At 38.4% G+C, this 16,292-nt stretch overlaps 1 protein-coding gene across 1 annotated transcript in view; it reads left to right on the forward strand.

Moving 5' to 3' along the window:
- Nucleotides 1-16,292, forward strand: part of hecw1a (HECT, C2 and WW domain containing E3 ubiquitin protein ligase 1a) — a gene marked incomplete at both ends in the record, with an annotated part of 155,103 nt that overhangs the window by 88,873 nt on the left and 49,938 nt on the right. The window contains 5 exons of the mRNA XM_079805563.1: nt 3,869-3,978; nt 7,927-8,030; nt 11,878-12,063; nt 13,371-13,505; nt 15,090-15,195. Coding sequence (XP_079661689.1) covers nt 3,869-3,978; nt 7,927-8,030; nt 11,878-12,063; nt 13,371-13,505; nt 15,090-15,195 — 641 coding nt within the window. The remainder of the gene's footprint in view (nt 1-3,868; nt 3,979-7,926; nt 8,031-11,877; nt 12,064-13,370; nt 13,506-15,089; nt 15,196-16,292) is intronic.

The raw sequence follows: 16,292 nt of genomic DNA on the forward strand, positions 1-16,292 counted from the left end.
TTAAAACATTTTGAGCAGATTTTTATATTCTGTATATTACAGTACAACAAGAGACAGGTGTGACCATAGATATGTATACGTAGATGCCCCATTAGCGATTGTTTCTCTGGGCCGCTATATGTTAGCCGTCCGCCATTGTCGAAACGGTCAAAGCTGGTAGTGAACGCGCTTTGTGAATATTTGAATGTTTGTGCGTCTGCAACCGTAGTTATACACAAGCATGTATGAAATGAATATCTATACATCAATAGACTGGAGCAGATGAGTTAGGATTTCGTTTATCATTAATAATGATAATATAATTCTGCATATTCTAAAAAATATTGGTTAAAGATCTTTACATTTCCTTAATCTCATTAATATTGACCGTCAGAGAACCCGACAGACACATTGCTCAACTTTTAATGAATGCAGTGAGCTCATTATAAACAAGTTCATTGCAAAGAAATCATAAACCATCAACCAATCAGCCATCAAAGTAAATCAATTATAAAAAATAGTAATAAATTAGCTAGTAATGTGTTTAATTAACATTAATATAGCCTATTTATTCAACCCATGTTTTAAGTAATCATCATAGGTATTATCTGAAAGCTTAAATTCTCAAAAATCATCCTAAAAAAAGTCATAAAATTATCAACATCACATACCTGAATTTGAACCATTTTTAAGAACAGGGGAAATTATAAATTATGAGTCAAAATGATACATTATAATACATTTATTTCAAATATGAAAACACAAACCAACACATTGTCACCTGTGAAAGGTGATCCAATTTCTTAGGGAATTTAAATCGCGCTGGGCTTTACAGAGGCTGTTGTTTTTTATGCAAGTGATGATTGACAGCATCTGAAGTGTTGACGTTTGTTGACCATTCTAAAATGGCGGCGCGTCGACGTGCCTGGAGAGGTCGACTGGGGCATCTACGTATACATATCTATGGGTGGGACTAATCAATCAAACAATGAGTAACTATGGCAACAAATGCAAACATTCCTGGAAACCATGGCAACCAAGGCAACAGAGAGGAAAACAGAAGTCCGTGAAAATATTTAACTGATTTACTGGATTTATGATCTAATAATGCAGGTTTAGTGAGCAGAAGTGAGCATTTTTTTTTATTATCGACCCCAAACTTTTGAACGTTGTTGTTAATAAGTAACTTTTTTATGCATCTTTGAGATTTATAAAAAACATAAGCTTTAATATTCATGTAAAAATAAGCTATGTGTCACAATCAGCAATGAGAGTGCCCCTGATTACCACCTGAGGGCACTCCACCCCGGACTGTCACTCCATCAAGGACTACATCTCCCATAATCCTTTGCCCGGACTCATCAGCACTCACTGTTTACACCTGTGTCTCATTTCCCTGTTCACTTCACCCTATAATAGCCTGGTGATCTCAGTCATTCATTGCGAAGTCTTGTTAGTTGTATCACAGCATTTCTGAACCTGGTTTCTTGGCTGAAGGCTCTGGGCTGGCGGCCATCTTCTCCAAAGACACAGGCTGCGTCCCAATTCGCCTACTTATACTACGTCCTAAAAGTATGTACTCTTTTTGTTAAGAAAAAGTACATACTTTTGAGTGTGTAGCAGAAAAGTATGCAAGCTTTGGGACGTACTACTTCGTCATCTTTAACGGACTCTGTTGCTTAGTTACGTGAGTCCCGTCACCGTTTAAACTGCCCTGTCAATCATCGTCACAGTTCTAATCCTCCACATTCAATTTAATTTCCTACCGTATCGGAGAGAAATGCAGTCGCTCGTTGATCTGCCATTCGTGGGTCTTTAATGTAGAGACTCCTCTCATGTGTTTGCAAATTAATGGCCAAACGTATCATTACAAAAGTTCTCAATGCTGCTGCAGGTGAAATATAATGTGGCTAACATTGAATAAATATCTTTTCGTCAGGTTAAATACTGATAATTGCTCACTCAAGCCCCTTTATCTAATCCTCTCCACTTAACCGGCAGACTCGCGTAACCGTCATGTTTGTAGTTTTTTTTACACTTTTTATCCGCGTTTGTAGTTCTCGCAATGGGTTGTGGGCGATATCAGCCGTTAGAGTGCGCATCGATCTGCACTTTGAATTCTGACCGGAAATAGTCGACCATCCGGGAATCTTTGGAATACTCTTTTCAACATACTACGATTTGGGACATACAAATTTTTTTTTCGAATACTATTTAGTACGAATAGTATGCGAATTGGGACGCAGCAACAGTTGGGAAAGAGGACAAACATTTTTGCGAGCCTGTGTCTTTGGACAAGATGGCTGCCGAGCCTGTGTCCTCGGACAAGATGGCCGCCGAGCCTTTGTCCTCGGACAAGATGGCCGCCGAGCCTTTGTCCTCGGACAAGATGGCCGCCGAGCCTTTGTCCTCGGACAAGATGGCCACCAAGTCTGTGTCCTCGGACAAGATGGCCACCGAGCCTGTGTCCTCGGACAAGATGGCCGGTGAGCCAGTGTCCTCGGACAAGATGGCCAACGAGCCTGTGTCCTCGGACAAGATGGCCGCCGAGCCAGTGTCCTCGGACAAGATGGCCGCCGAGCCAGTGTCCTCGGACAAGATGGCCGCCAAGCCTGTGTCCTCGGACAAGATGGCCGCCGAGCCTGTGTCCTCGGACAAGATGGCCACCGAGCCAGTGTCCTCGGACAAGATGGCCGCCGAGCCAGTGTCCTCGGACAAGATGGCCGCCGAGCCAGTGTCCTCGGACAAGATGGCCGCCGAGCCAGTGTCCTCGGACAAGATGGCCGCCGAGCCAGTGTCCTCGGACAAGATGGCCGCCGAGCCTGTGTCTTTGGAGAAGATTGCCACCAGCCCAGAGCCTTCAGACAAGAAACCAGGGAAACGCTCAGAAATGCAGTGATACAACTAACAAGACTTCGCAATGAATGACTGAATGACAGGGAAATGAGACACAGGTGTAAACAGTGAGTGCTAATGAGTCCGGGCAAAGGATTATGGGAGATGTAGTCCTTGATGGAGTGACAGTCAGGGGTGGAGTGCCCTCAGGTGGTAATCACGGGCACACTCACTGGTGATTGTGACACTATGATTGTGTTGTTATCTTTAAACAATATGCAACAAAAAAAATTATCCTTCCATTCATTTTGATTGATATGTTTTCAAGACAGTATTAAACAAATGAATTACAGTTATCAAATGAAAACAAGCAAGGCAAGGCAAGTTTATTTATATAGCACATTTCATACACAATGGTAATTCAAAGTGCTTTACATAGAAAAGGAATTAAAATAGTGATAACATATGCATAAGAAATACAAATACCATGTATAAAAAGGATAATTAAAACAGTTAAAGTGAAATAAGAAGAATAAAAAGATGATAAATATATCCCTAACAGCCTGATTCTCTAAATTCGGGTTACCCCTATCTGAGAGGGAAGAGATGGAGCAGGTTCGCAATGTCTCCTGGATTTTTCTTTGCACAGTCTGCTACCGTTTTACCTTTAGCGCGTCACGATGCTATCAGCGACTTCTTATACCATTAACCCGTAGTATAATTATGCCTCACTCTTCACAAGCGGAATGAAGCGAAGCACACTGCTCTCCTTTCCCAATCTCTTCCAGTCAGACAGCCCTAACCAAAAATAATAATCAACAGATGTAAAGAGAGTTAAGAATAAAATGATGAAACTAAAAGAGTTATAAAAAGATGATACATAGATAAGATAAGGTGTAAGCAGACAGAGACAATGAACAGACGGTGAAAAGGCCAGATCATCTCCCTCCTAGAGACCAGGGATATGACATTTCTGTCTGCATCTTGAGTTGTTTTAAGCCAGTGTTCTCAGGTAATGCTTTCCTCAGGAGCGCTGATGTTGTTTTGTGCGCAGGTATCAGAACATCCAGAGGACGATGGCCACTGAAGACGAGCCGGCCATCCGCGGGCCCGAGAGAAACTCCGCTGGAGACGCCGACACCGAATCCACACCGCAAGCTGCAGGTCGGCCTCTTCAGACGCTGCGTTTGGAAACAGATCATGTATCATAGATTTTTAATTTCAACTTAAAAATGTATGAATCTCCATTTATAATTGATCCAGAAGGTGAGATGCTTGTAGAAACCAGTAGACTGAAGATAAGCATCAACTCAGATGCATTCATTCATTCATTACAAGTTTCTTTTACATTTGCACAAAAAAACAAGCTTACAGTTTTTTACAAGGCAGCGGCTATAAATAGCAACTAGATTCTATTTACACCATATGAAAGTAGCAGTTCTTTGCAATATGTGTAAATAATAATTAGATGCAATTTATACTTTATTTTGACAGATACACACTATTTGCACCTCAGTATTGTTGTAAATCAACAGGATGCGATAATAACAGTGTAAATTATTATATTTAAATTAGGGCTGTCAAAAGATTAATCGCGATGAATCGCATCCAAAATAAAAGTTTGTGTTTACATAATATATGTGTGTGTACTCTGTTAATTATTATTTATATATAAATACACACACATTCATGTATATATTTAAGAAAAAAATATTATTTTTATGTATAAAACATTTATATTTATATATATTATAGATTATATAAATGTATATACATGCAAATATTTCTTAAATATATACATGAATGTGTGTGTATTTATATATAAATAATAATTAACAGAGTACACACACATATATTATGTAAACACAAACTTTTATTTTGGATGCGATGAATCGCGATTAATCTTTTGACAGCCCTAATTTATTACAATTATGAAATGGATGCCGCCTTGATGGGACAATAAAAGCCCTCTCTACACTGACCCAATCAATGCTTTTATTATTGTTTCTTTAGGCACTTTATTTCCACTTTTAGAACATTTTCTTAATTTTTATTGAAAGTAAATGCCTTTCTGATGTGATGTGTGATGGGAAAAGGGAGAAGAGTGAGCTCTGCAAAAGGCAGATTCGAACCCGGGTCGATCGCGTCAAAACCAAGATCTTCAAACCTGACTGCACCACTGAAGATGTTGAAATATGCAGGTCTTTTTTTAATCTTGTTTGGCCCAAACAGGCATTGTTAGGCGGAGCTAGTGCGAGTAGCACTTGCCAACAAGGCATGCTATTTGCACTTGGTATAAATTTACAATCACGAGGACACATTTCTCAATACTTAGGTCACTTTTTCAAAACACAGCTGCAAATTTCACATCCAAACTGCCTTAAAACACTTAATTCATGTCTCAAATCAGCTCATTCTTCCTCAAAACTTGCAAAGCACCCAACAAACACACTTTGTTAATCGTAAAACAATGAGCTAAATAAAAACACTAACAACAGGAGCATTATACAATGCTAGCCTCAGCCGGACGCAGTTCTCATGTTCACGTCCAGCTCCTCGTTGTTTAAATATCAAATGCACTGCTCATCTGTTCTCCAACCCTTTGGATTCAGACATGAGCTAAGAGCTCCTGCGCCGTGAGCTCAGATCAGTGAAATACGGCCCATAATGTAAAGTTTCCTTTATAATTCACTGCAGTAAATATCACATGATGCATGTTCGCATTGCAAGTTTTCCCATTAGTAGGCCTATAGATGATACTGAAATTTTAAGACTAACACCTTTCTAGGATTTCATCTGCATGTAAATGTGTTTTAAATGTATTTTAACCTGTTAGCCTGCACCCCTGCTTTTGAAAAAATCCTAAGAAATGGCATAATCAGACTAAAACCGTTACAGTTAATGATTCCTTTGCACTAAAATCATAAGTATGGCGTCATTTGAAAGCAGACACTTGGCAGTTTACTGTAAATTCAAAATTATAATTATTTTCATAATCAAAAATAGCTATAATAAGCTTCAAAGTTTTGTAACGTTATTAAAAAAATATATTTGTATGAAATATCTTTATGAAAATAAAATTAAAGTTGGCATTTTAGCAATCTAGAAGTGCACTACAGCTGAAGCCACATGTCTGACCATGTTATATTTCAAATCTGAAGATGATAAGTCTAAAACTCTGAATTTTATGAAATGTTTTTCAAGATCATGTCATATGATTTTATTTTGAGATTTCTCTAAAATGTTAACTGATGTTTATTGCCATATCTTCTGAGCTACCATTCAGTTTATTGTCTCTATCGTTTTGAGGTGCAAACTGCCCATTCAGTTTCAGTCTCCCCAGAACACTTTCACACCTCTCTGGCCTGGTTATGGCTCTTATTAAATTATTCTTTTGTCTTCATTGTAATCACTGACGACTCTATTCAAACTGTTCTATTCAAACCTCATTTATGATCAAACTTCTCACTTCACCTTCTAAAGTGCCTCAAATGCCGTTGTTGACAATAGAAACATTTCAGTTGGTTTTTCTTTTCAGTCTATTCAAAATTATTAATAAAAATAACGTATTTGCCCAGGTGGCAGGTGCATTGGCTAGCTAGCATGTTAGCTTAGCACACAATCAAAATACAATAAAGATTAAAACCATGTTTGTTCTCCAAAATTACTTTATATCACAAGTGGAATGTTTTAAATAACCTTCTGTGGTCTTTGGCTTCAGATCAAAAAATCAGACAGAAAATATATCATTTTACAATATTCTGCATATTGACAAATATGTCGATTAGCATTGCATTATAAATATAATCTATTATGAATTCACCCAACATGGTATAAAGAACACAGACAAACCATACATCGTCGCGATTGTGTGTTTATTATCTTCAAATGTCTCTATCTGCATCTTTAAGAATATTTCAGAACTGTAGAAATGTAGCAAATCCCAATCAGTGTACCCAAAGTGGCAAATTGAGTTTTGCTGGTGTTTGTGTTTGAGTGAGATAATAATTCATTTGATTTGAAAGATGTGGTGATGGTGATAAATGCTCCCATGGACTGAGGCGGTGTTGATGAATGTGCAGAGGTGGACAGTAACGAAGTACATTTACTTGAGTTCTGTACTTAAGTACACTTTTTGAGTATCTGTACTTTACTGAAGTATTATTTTTTTAGGGAAACTTTTACTTTAATTTCACTACATTTGAAAGAGATATATCGTACTTTTTACTCCACTACATTTCTATCAAGGTCCTCGAAGTCGAAAGTCGTTTCTGTAGCAGCTTTGCAAGTCAGTGGACATTAATCAACATTAATCAGTTTATAGCAAAAATAGAAGAAGACGGTTCCTCTGTGCAGTTGTGTGCACCCATGGCCATACTTAGAAAGTAGGTTTCAGTTTTCTGAAATGATTAAATATTAGTTTAGTTGGCATACACCTGATGAATATGGATGAATCTGAAAAAGCATGATGAAAGAGCTCAGTTCAGTCTGGTTTTTTGTGCCTCTCAGATGCCAGAGCACTAGCACTGAATAGAGCTTTAAAAATAAGTTAAAAAAAAAAAAAAAAAATTCGCACTTAAACAGACCAATACACACAAAATGGCAAAATTCTAATTTTGGAAAGTATTCACGTAAACAAAGTTGATTATGTCTTAAGTGAATGTAAACAGTTGGGGGAATATCGGATGTGTATCAGTGTGTAGGATTTGTGCATTCTGTCTTAAAGTGACAGCAGCTTTGTAAAAAGCTTTGTAACTTTTATATAAGTATTTCATTAGTTTAAGGTGGTTGATGCTAGCATGTTGGATTGAGCATCACTGACTGGCTTAAACCACCATGATGGCATAGCGTGCATTCATGCAACAATGCAACAATAATAAAATAATGCATTGACATAAAAAAAGGAAATTTACTTTTGATACTCAAGTACTTTTAAAAACAAGTACTTCTGTACTTTTACTTAAGTAAAAATAGTTTTTTACAACTTTCACTTGTAACGGAGTAATATTTGACGAGTGGTACTTTTACTTTCCCTCGAGTAATGGAGTTGTGTACTTCGTCCAACTCTGTGAATGTGTGTTGGTGACTGTGGATGTTTGTGCCTGTGTGTAGATCAGCGGAGAGAAGGCGCTCTGAACGTCACGCTGCTGCTCCAGTGTCCCGCCGTCAAGTTCGTCACACACCCAGAGTTCTTCACCGTCCTCCACGCCAACTACGTGAGTCACGATGAGACGCTTCATGCATGTGTATCCCAGGGGCGCTGCCAGCAATTTTGGGCCCTATGAAAGAATATGATGTTGGGCCCTCTACCACACCAACCTAGCTATCCCAAATCTGTCTGCAATTTAAATATACTGACCATTTAAGCTCTGCTTGCTCAACCCAGAATGCCCCAATTGGCTGATGAAAGATTGATTAAAATTAAGATACAATTTCTACAAAACAAAACTTAAAGGGTTAGTTCACCCAAAAATTAAAATTCTGTCATTAATGACTGACCCTCATGTGGTTGGACACCCGTCAGACCTCCGTTCATCTTCAGACACAAATGAAGATATTTTAGTGTAAATCTGATGCTCTGAAAGGCCTCCATTGGCTCAACTTTACACTCTCAAGACCCTTAAAAGACACTAAAGACTAAAGTTACAAAGTCCATCTCACTACAGCGGCTCTACAATAACTTTATGAAGAGACGAGAATAGTTTCTGTGCGCAAAAAAACCCTAAATAACGACTTATATAGTGATGACGATTTCAAAACACGGCATCATGAAGCTTCGAAGCGTTATGAATCAGTGAGTCGAATCATGATTCGAAATTTGGCGATCCAAACCGCTGAATCGACTCACTGATTCATAACGCTCCAAACCGCTGAATCGACTCACTGATTCATAACGCTCCAAACCGCTGAATCGACTCACTGATTCATAACGCTCCAAACCGCTGAATCGACTCACTGATTCATAACGCTCCAAACCGCTGAATCGACTCACTGATTCATAACGCTTCGAAGCTTCATGATGCAGTGTTTTGAAATCGTCATCACTATATAAGTCGTTATTTAGGGTTTTTTTGCGCCCAAAAAATATTCTCGCCGATTCATAAAGTTATTGTAGAGCTGCTGTAGTGAGATGGACTTTGTAACTTTAGTCTTTAGTGTCTTTTAAGGGTCTTGAGAGTGTAAAGTTGAGCCAATGGAGGCCTTTCAGAGCATCAGATTTACACTAAAATATCTTCATTTGTGTCTGAAGATGAACGGAGGTCTGACGGGTGTCCAACCACATGAGGCTCAGTCATTAATGACAGAATTTACATTTTTGGGTGAACTAACCCTTTAATGAAGTGGTCACAATCATGTTTGACCCACTCAATGTCTCCTGGCATTGCGCATCTTATGTGTCCTATCTCAGGCTGTTCACTTTTCATAATCGAAACAGATTGACAACATGGACATAAAAAATAACATTATAATATTTCAACATAAATATAAAATAAATTCCTTAATGGCTGCAACAATTAAAGTACAGAGAAACTTCATGTCGGAGTGGGATTTGAGCGTGAGCAGTTCATGCGTTTTGCTGGATTTTGCCGGAAATAAGCCATCTTTTTTATATTTATAAATCTTTGGTAGATTATACATTTATAATACATTACTACTAGTACTGTTACTGCTAATAAACCAATCTCTGGGGGCCCCAAAAGTGTGTGGGCCCTTAGAATCGTCCTAACTTCCCCCCCTTAGCGGCGGCCCTGTGCATTCCTGTACTAATAACTGACAAACTATTGAACTAACAAAAATATGTTCTAAGAACGTTTTGCTAACGTTCCTAAAACGTTTCTTGTTTATGTTAGAAAACACATTTTCTCCACTTGATCATTGTGCAAGAATTATGGAAAGTTACTCTCTGGAAAAAGTAATGTTTAAAAAACAATTAAACCAACTAAAATGTTCCATGAATGATGCATAAATAACATTTCTGTGCTTATGCTTTGAGAGCATTATTATTAATCTACGGAAAGTTTATACCAGAACCAGATGTGCGTACATGCATCTCCTCACAGAAATAACCATAAATGGAGCTACAACGCCTAGTTTTACTGTGCATATCCTCATCTGCATATCATTTGCATATGCATATTCATCCACATGACACATGTTTAACGGTACAAGACATGAGGAAAAGATGAGATACGGATATGCCGTCACATTACATTAATTCAAATCATTCAGGAGCCTATCCTTGAATAAATAAATTAAAATAATATAACGTTTTTCTCAATGTTTTCCACTGGCCAACTGCGCACATTCTCTTGTAAAGTTTGTCTAAATCACATCTTATGTTAAAATGGGCCTGTTTTGCACGCAGCGGTTATAAATGAGGCCGCAGAACTTTGAATGAACGTTTATTGTTGAAGAGCGTTTGTTCATAACTTTCCCAGAGCGTTCCCTGTTCTCTGGGTTTCCGTTGAATGTGTTTACGCGTGTCTTTATTTGCTCCAGTGTATCCAGACCAGAGGTGGACAGTAACCAAGTACATTTACTTGAGTTCTGTACTTAAGTACACTTTTTGAGTATCTGTACTTTACTGAAGTATTATTTTTTAGGGGAACTTTTACTTTAACTTCACTACATTTGAAAGACAAATATCGTACTTTTTACTCCACTACATTTCTATCAAGGTCCTCAAAGTCAAAAGTCATTTCTGTAGCAGCTTTGCAAGTCAGTGGATGATTTTTTTTCTTCTTTAAAAGTTTTTTTTTTTTTTGATGAACGGAGGTCTGACGGGTGTCCAATTAATGAGGGTGAGTAATTAATGACAGAATTTTCATTTTTGGGTGAACTAACCCTTTAAGTACTTTTAAAAACAAGTACTTCTGTACTTTTTCTAAAGTAAAAATAGTTTTTTACAACTTTCACTTGTAACGGAGTAATATTTGACGAGTGGTACTTTTACTTTCACTCGAGTAATGGAGTTGTGTGTGATTTGTCCACCTCTGATCCAGACACGGTGAGGAAGTTCCCGGAATCAGTCGAGCTCTTGATAACTGACACTGTCCACAAGCATTGCACTTTAGTTGAAGGCTGATATCGACTGAACTATTTGCAGATTCCCTCTTTATTGATCACATAAGCTCCCCTGCTGAAGAGGAGACAGATAACAGACATTAACACGTCAGAGATAAAGCGTGCGGAGGGAGAAGTGGATCTGTGCGGATCTCTGTGTGTGTTTCTGTCGAGCTCTCTTTATTCTGCTTCAGTTTCTGCTCATAAACACCAGGCATTGATTGAATAATCACGATCCCAGTGTGTGTGTGGTTTGATAACACACCATATCATGCATTGATATGATTGTCACATGCAGACTGAGCCAATATTCTGCTTCTTGAAACCCAAATATGACATTTGACAGAACAAATAATCAAATTATGATCAATAGCACAAATACACACAATACAGCAAAGATACAGACGAATTAAACAGTGTTTAACAACCGAATTAAGTAATCAAATGTAATCTCTTGCTCTCGCTCTGGGTGATGTGTGTGTGTGTGTGTGTGTGTGTGTGTGAGTGTGTGTGTGTGTGTGTGTGTGTGTGTGTGTGTGTGTGTGTGTGTGTGTGTGTGTGTGTGTGTGTGTGTGTGTGTGTGTGTGTGTGTGTGTGTGTGTGTGTGTGTGTGTGTGTGTGTGTGTGTGTGTGTGTGTGTGTGTGTGTGTGTGTGTGTGTGTGTGTGTGTGCTCATCCGGGAGAAGTGTCCATATAAGGAGTTCCACCCTTTATGATGTCATACAGGGCCATACTCTGAAAAAAAACCTGAAACTTGTTTGAATCCTGAAGGAGTGTATAGGGCACAGAAATACTCTATCATACTTGTGTTTTCTGTCCATGTTTATCATGAGAATCAGCTCTTAAACAGTGTCAATAAGTCAGAATGCATGAAATAGCATTAGACACCCTTTAATAAATAACAAAGCAGGATAAATAATAATGGGGCAGGTCATTCTTTCATTTATAAGATATTTTTATAACTGCTATGTATTGATTTGTTTGTCTCTCTCCCCTCAGGGTGCATATCGGATGTTCACCAACAGCACGTGTCTGAAGCACATGATTCTGAAAATACGGAGAGACGCGCGAAACTTTGAGCGATATCAACACAACCGCGACCTCGTCACTTTCCTCAACAAGTTCGCAGACACTCAGCTGGAGCTGCCCAGAGGATGGGAGATCAAGACAGACCCGCAGGGCAAGGTGAGGCTTACACACTCCTCAGACACACACTCCAGTAGCAGTGATGGGTAGAATAGGCTTAAAGGGATAGTTCACCCACAAATGAAAATTCTGTCATCATTTACTCACCCTCAAGTTGTTCCAAACCTGTGTGAGTTTCTTTGCTCTGCTGAACACAAACGTTGATATTTTGAAGAATGTTTGTGACCAAGTAGAGAGAACAACCATTGATTACCATAGTAGGGAAAAAAATACTATGGTAGTCAATGGTTGCTCTCTCTGCCTTGTAATAAACATTCATCAAAATATCATTGTTTGTGTTCAGCAGAACAAAGAAACTCACACAGGTTTGGAACAACTTGAGGGTGAGTAAATGATGACAGAATTTTCATTTGTGGGTGAACTATCCCTTTAAAGGGTTAGTTCACCCAAAAATGAAAATTATGTCATGAATTCCTCACCCTAATGTTGTTGGACACCCGTCAGACCTCCGTTCATCTTCAGACACAAATGAAGATATTTTAGTGTAAAGCTGATGCTGAGAAAGGCTTCAGATAGGCCTCCATTGGCATTCAGTACATTTACACTCACAAGACCCATAAAAGGCACTAAAAACGTCGTTACAAAGTCCATCTCACCACAGTGGCTCTACAATAATTTTACGATGCGACGACAATAGTTTTTGTGCGCAAAAAAAAATCTAAATAACGCCTTTATCCAGCTTGTTCTTGTCTTCCGTGTGTGTCTCCACGACGCATGCGCGAGAATATGAGCAGATCCGGCGTTCGGACACATAACCCAGAAGAGATTTGTTTACAAGCAGAGGAAGACGCGCGTGTCTAAGCTGTTGAATTCTACACTGATCGTGCTTTAGGTCTCGGTGTAGTTCTCAAAATGGGGTTAAAGTGTGTATTTCATGGATTCCCGAACGCCGGATCTGCTCATATTCTCACGCATGCGTCGTGGAGACACACACGGAAGACAAGAACAAGCTGGATAAAGGCGTTATTTAGATTTTTTTTTGCGCACAAAAACTATTGTCGTCGCTTCGTAAAATTATTGTAGAGTCACTGTGGTGAGATGGACTTTGTAACAAGTGCCTTTTATGGGTCTTGTGAGTGTAAATGTACTGAATGCCAATGGAGGCCAATCTGAAGCCTTTCAGAGCATCAGATTTACACTAAAATATCTTCATTTGTGTCTGAAGATGAACGGAGGTCTGACGGGTGTCCAACGACATGAGGGTGAGGAATTAATGACAGAATTTTCATTTTTGGGTGAACTATCTCTTTAATGACGTGTGTGTGTGTGTGTGTGTTTTGCTTTAGTCATTCTTCGTGGACCACAACAGTCGGGCCACGACCTTCATTGACCCCAGGATTCCCCTTCAGAACGGACGCCTGCCCAACCACCTCACACACAGACAACACTTACAGAGACTGCGCAGCTACAGCGCTGGAGAGGTGCAACACACACACACTCAACATATTGCATGTTTTCAGATTTCTTTAAAGAGCCCTGCAAAGTTACAAAGCTCATATTCTCATATGTAACAGAGAACGCTGCTCTTGATACTACTGATTAATACTGATTCAAGTCCAGATGTTACTTCCACAAACGTCTATGCCATAATATAAAATATTAGCAGGAAAGGCATAGGGGAGCGCGGGGTTAGTTGTAACACGCATGTTTTAACACTTTCCACACATGCCAGAATGACAAAACTTAGTGTATACTAGTTGCCATATCAACATTATTTAGAGAAAAAATAGCGCCAAAATTAAAAAAATCTCTGGAAGATATCACTGAACATGCATTTAACCATAGCAAAAGTACATTTCTTACTTACGTTTAGTTTTCATCTCTGTTTTTTGTGTTTATATAAAATAAGACAAATCCGATATTACTGTAATCTTATATCTGTTATTTAACAGTTGAGATGTTGTTTAATGCTGATCTAACACACGAGCCGCGATTTACATCCCAGTTGTGCAGATGGTGTGTGTGTAAACACATGAGCCCCTATTAGAAATATGCCATTATATTCTATACTTTTATGAATTCTTTTGAGAAACCATGAGAAAAGGGTGAATAATGACTGAGAGTTAATGTTCAGAAATGATTCATTATTATTATGTTTTGAACTGTATAGCTGTATTTAACCATGTGTTTGTAGTAGGGCTGTCAAAAGATTAATCGCGATTAATCGCATCGAAAATAAAAGTTTGTGTTTACATAATATATGTGTGTGTACACTGTTAATTATTATTTATATATAAATACACACACATTCATGTATATATTTAAGAAATATTTGCATGTATATACATTTATATAATCTATAATATATATATAAATATAAATGTTTTATATATAAAAATAATATTTTTTTCTTAAACATATACATGCTTGTGTGTGTATTTATATATAAATAATAATTAACAGAGTACACACACATATATTATGTAAACTCAAACTTTTATTTTGGATGCGATTAATCGTGATTAATCTTTTGACAGCCCTAGTTTGTAGTCAAACTCAAAAATGAGTATATTTTTAAGGATTCAAAAAATGCCATTATTTTATTTTAAAAAGTTAATCATTTTATTTTGTTGACAAAATATTTTAGTTTGTCTTGTATATTTTTTTGATTTTATCAGGCAACATTTTAAGCTGTTATTTGGTCATGTTATCATGTACTCAACCTATGGGGCATGTTGTCACATTTCACTTCCATTTTTTCGGGGTAAATCAAGAAAAAAGTAAACACTGTATTAATGAAACAAAACCACATAATTATACTAGACATGTGTGCAATTAATGTGGGAAACAATAAATACTCTGAACCCCAAGTGGATTTACACAAACTGAGAAAGTCTTAAAGCGTTAGATTGTGTCCGCTCTCCCCTATGCAAATAAGGCGAGGCTTCAGAGAGCTGTAGTGATGTCTGTGTGCTTCAGTTCAATAGCAGAACTCCTGTGATTGGCCGGATGATTTAGCAGCGTTTGGGCCCTGTCACACCCGCTCATGTGTTGTGTTGTCTCAGGCATCAGATGTGTCCCGCAGCAGAGGATCGTCTCTCGGGAGCAGACCTGGAAATGTTCTGGGATCAGCCGTCAGGAGTCAAAACCAGCCGGATTCAGTGCCTCTAGGTCAGTCAACACACATGAGTGTGACCAAAGTACAGGTCAGAACTCAGAAGGACAACCGGAAGAATGAAAGAAAGGGAAAAAACCTTGTATTTATTATTGGTATTATGGATCATTGAGTGGAATTATGATTATAACATTATAGCCAAAGGTTTGGGGTCTGTAAGATTTTTTTTTTTTTTAAGAAATTAATTATTTTACGCAACAAAAGATTGATTTCAAATAACTTCTGCTCTTTTGAACTTTCTGTTCATCAAAAAAAATCCTGAAGAATAAAATGTATGACGGTTTCCACAGAAATATGAACTGATAATAATCATAAATCCTCATGTGAGAATGATTAGTGAAGGGTCATGTGACACTGAAGACTGGAGTAATGATGATCAATTCAGCTTTGATCACAGGAATAAATTACACTTTACTATATATTTGAATGTATTAATTCAAACTAGGGGTCGACCGAAATTGATTTTTTAGTGCCGATACCGATACAGGCGTCATCCAATCAGATCACCCTATGCAAATACCCTAGAGCAGACGCTAGCCAATTGCGTTCATGCAACCCCAGAGCAGACGTGTGATTGGCTGTTGTCACTATGGCGGGCGCATCAGCCAAGCGCTAACGCTGATGCCCCGAGTGTGCACACCAACGAGCAAAACGCCAGGCGGAAAAGCGTCATTTTATTTGTTTTGACTTTCCGACCAATGAGATCGGTGCTTTAGTTGACGTGCCTGGAGCTGCTGAAGTTACAGTAAAACACCACTTGGTGGCGCTCAAGCACAAAATGGTCTCGCCGAGCACACATTGATACGATAGAGCGAAAGTAAGTAGACAAAAGAAAATGAGCTGCTAATGCTGCTTGCCAGTTAGCAAAAGTGTGGGAATGGTTTTGGCAAGCACGTAAATACCATAGATATACATAATAAAGGCTAGATGTCTTGCGGCAGAGTCTCTAACGTCATCAGCGGCGGCCATCTTGTCACAGGCAAGCTTTCTGGCGGGCTCCTGATGTGAGCGAGTGATCTGAACACAAATACTCTTATCTCGCTGAAATCTGAATGGATTTACAAATGGTTTGGTTTCTTACAAACGTTATTAA

This window comes from Gobio gobio, assembly GCF_949357685.1.
Source record: "Gobio gobio genome assembly, chromosome: 23".
In the NCBI taxonomy this organism is placed as follows: Eukaryota; Metazoa; Chordata; class Actinopteri; order Cypriniformes; family Gobionidae; genus Gobio; species Gobio gobio.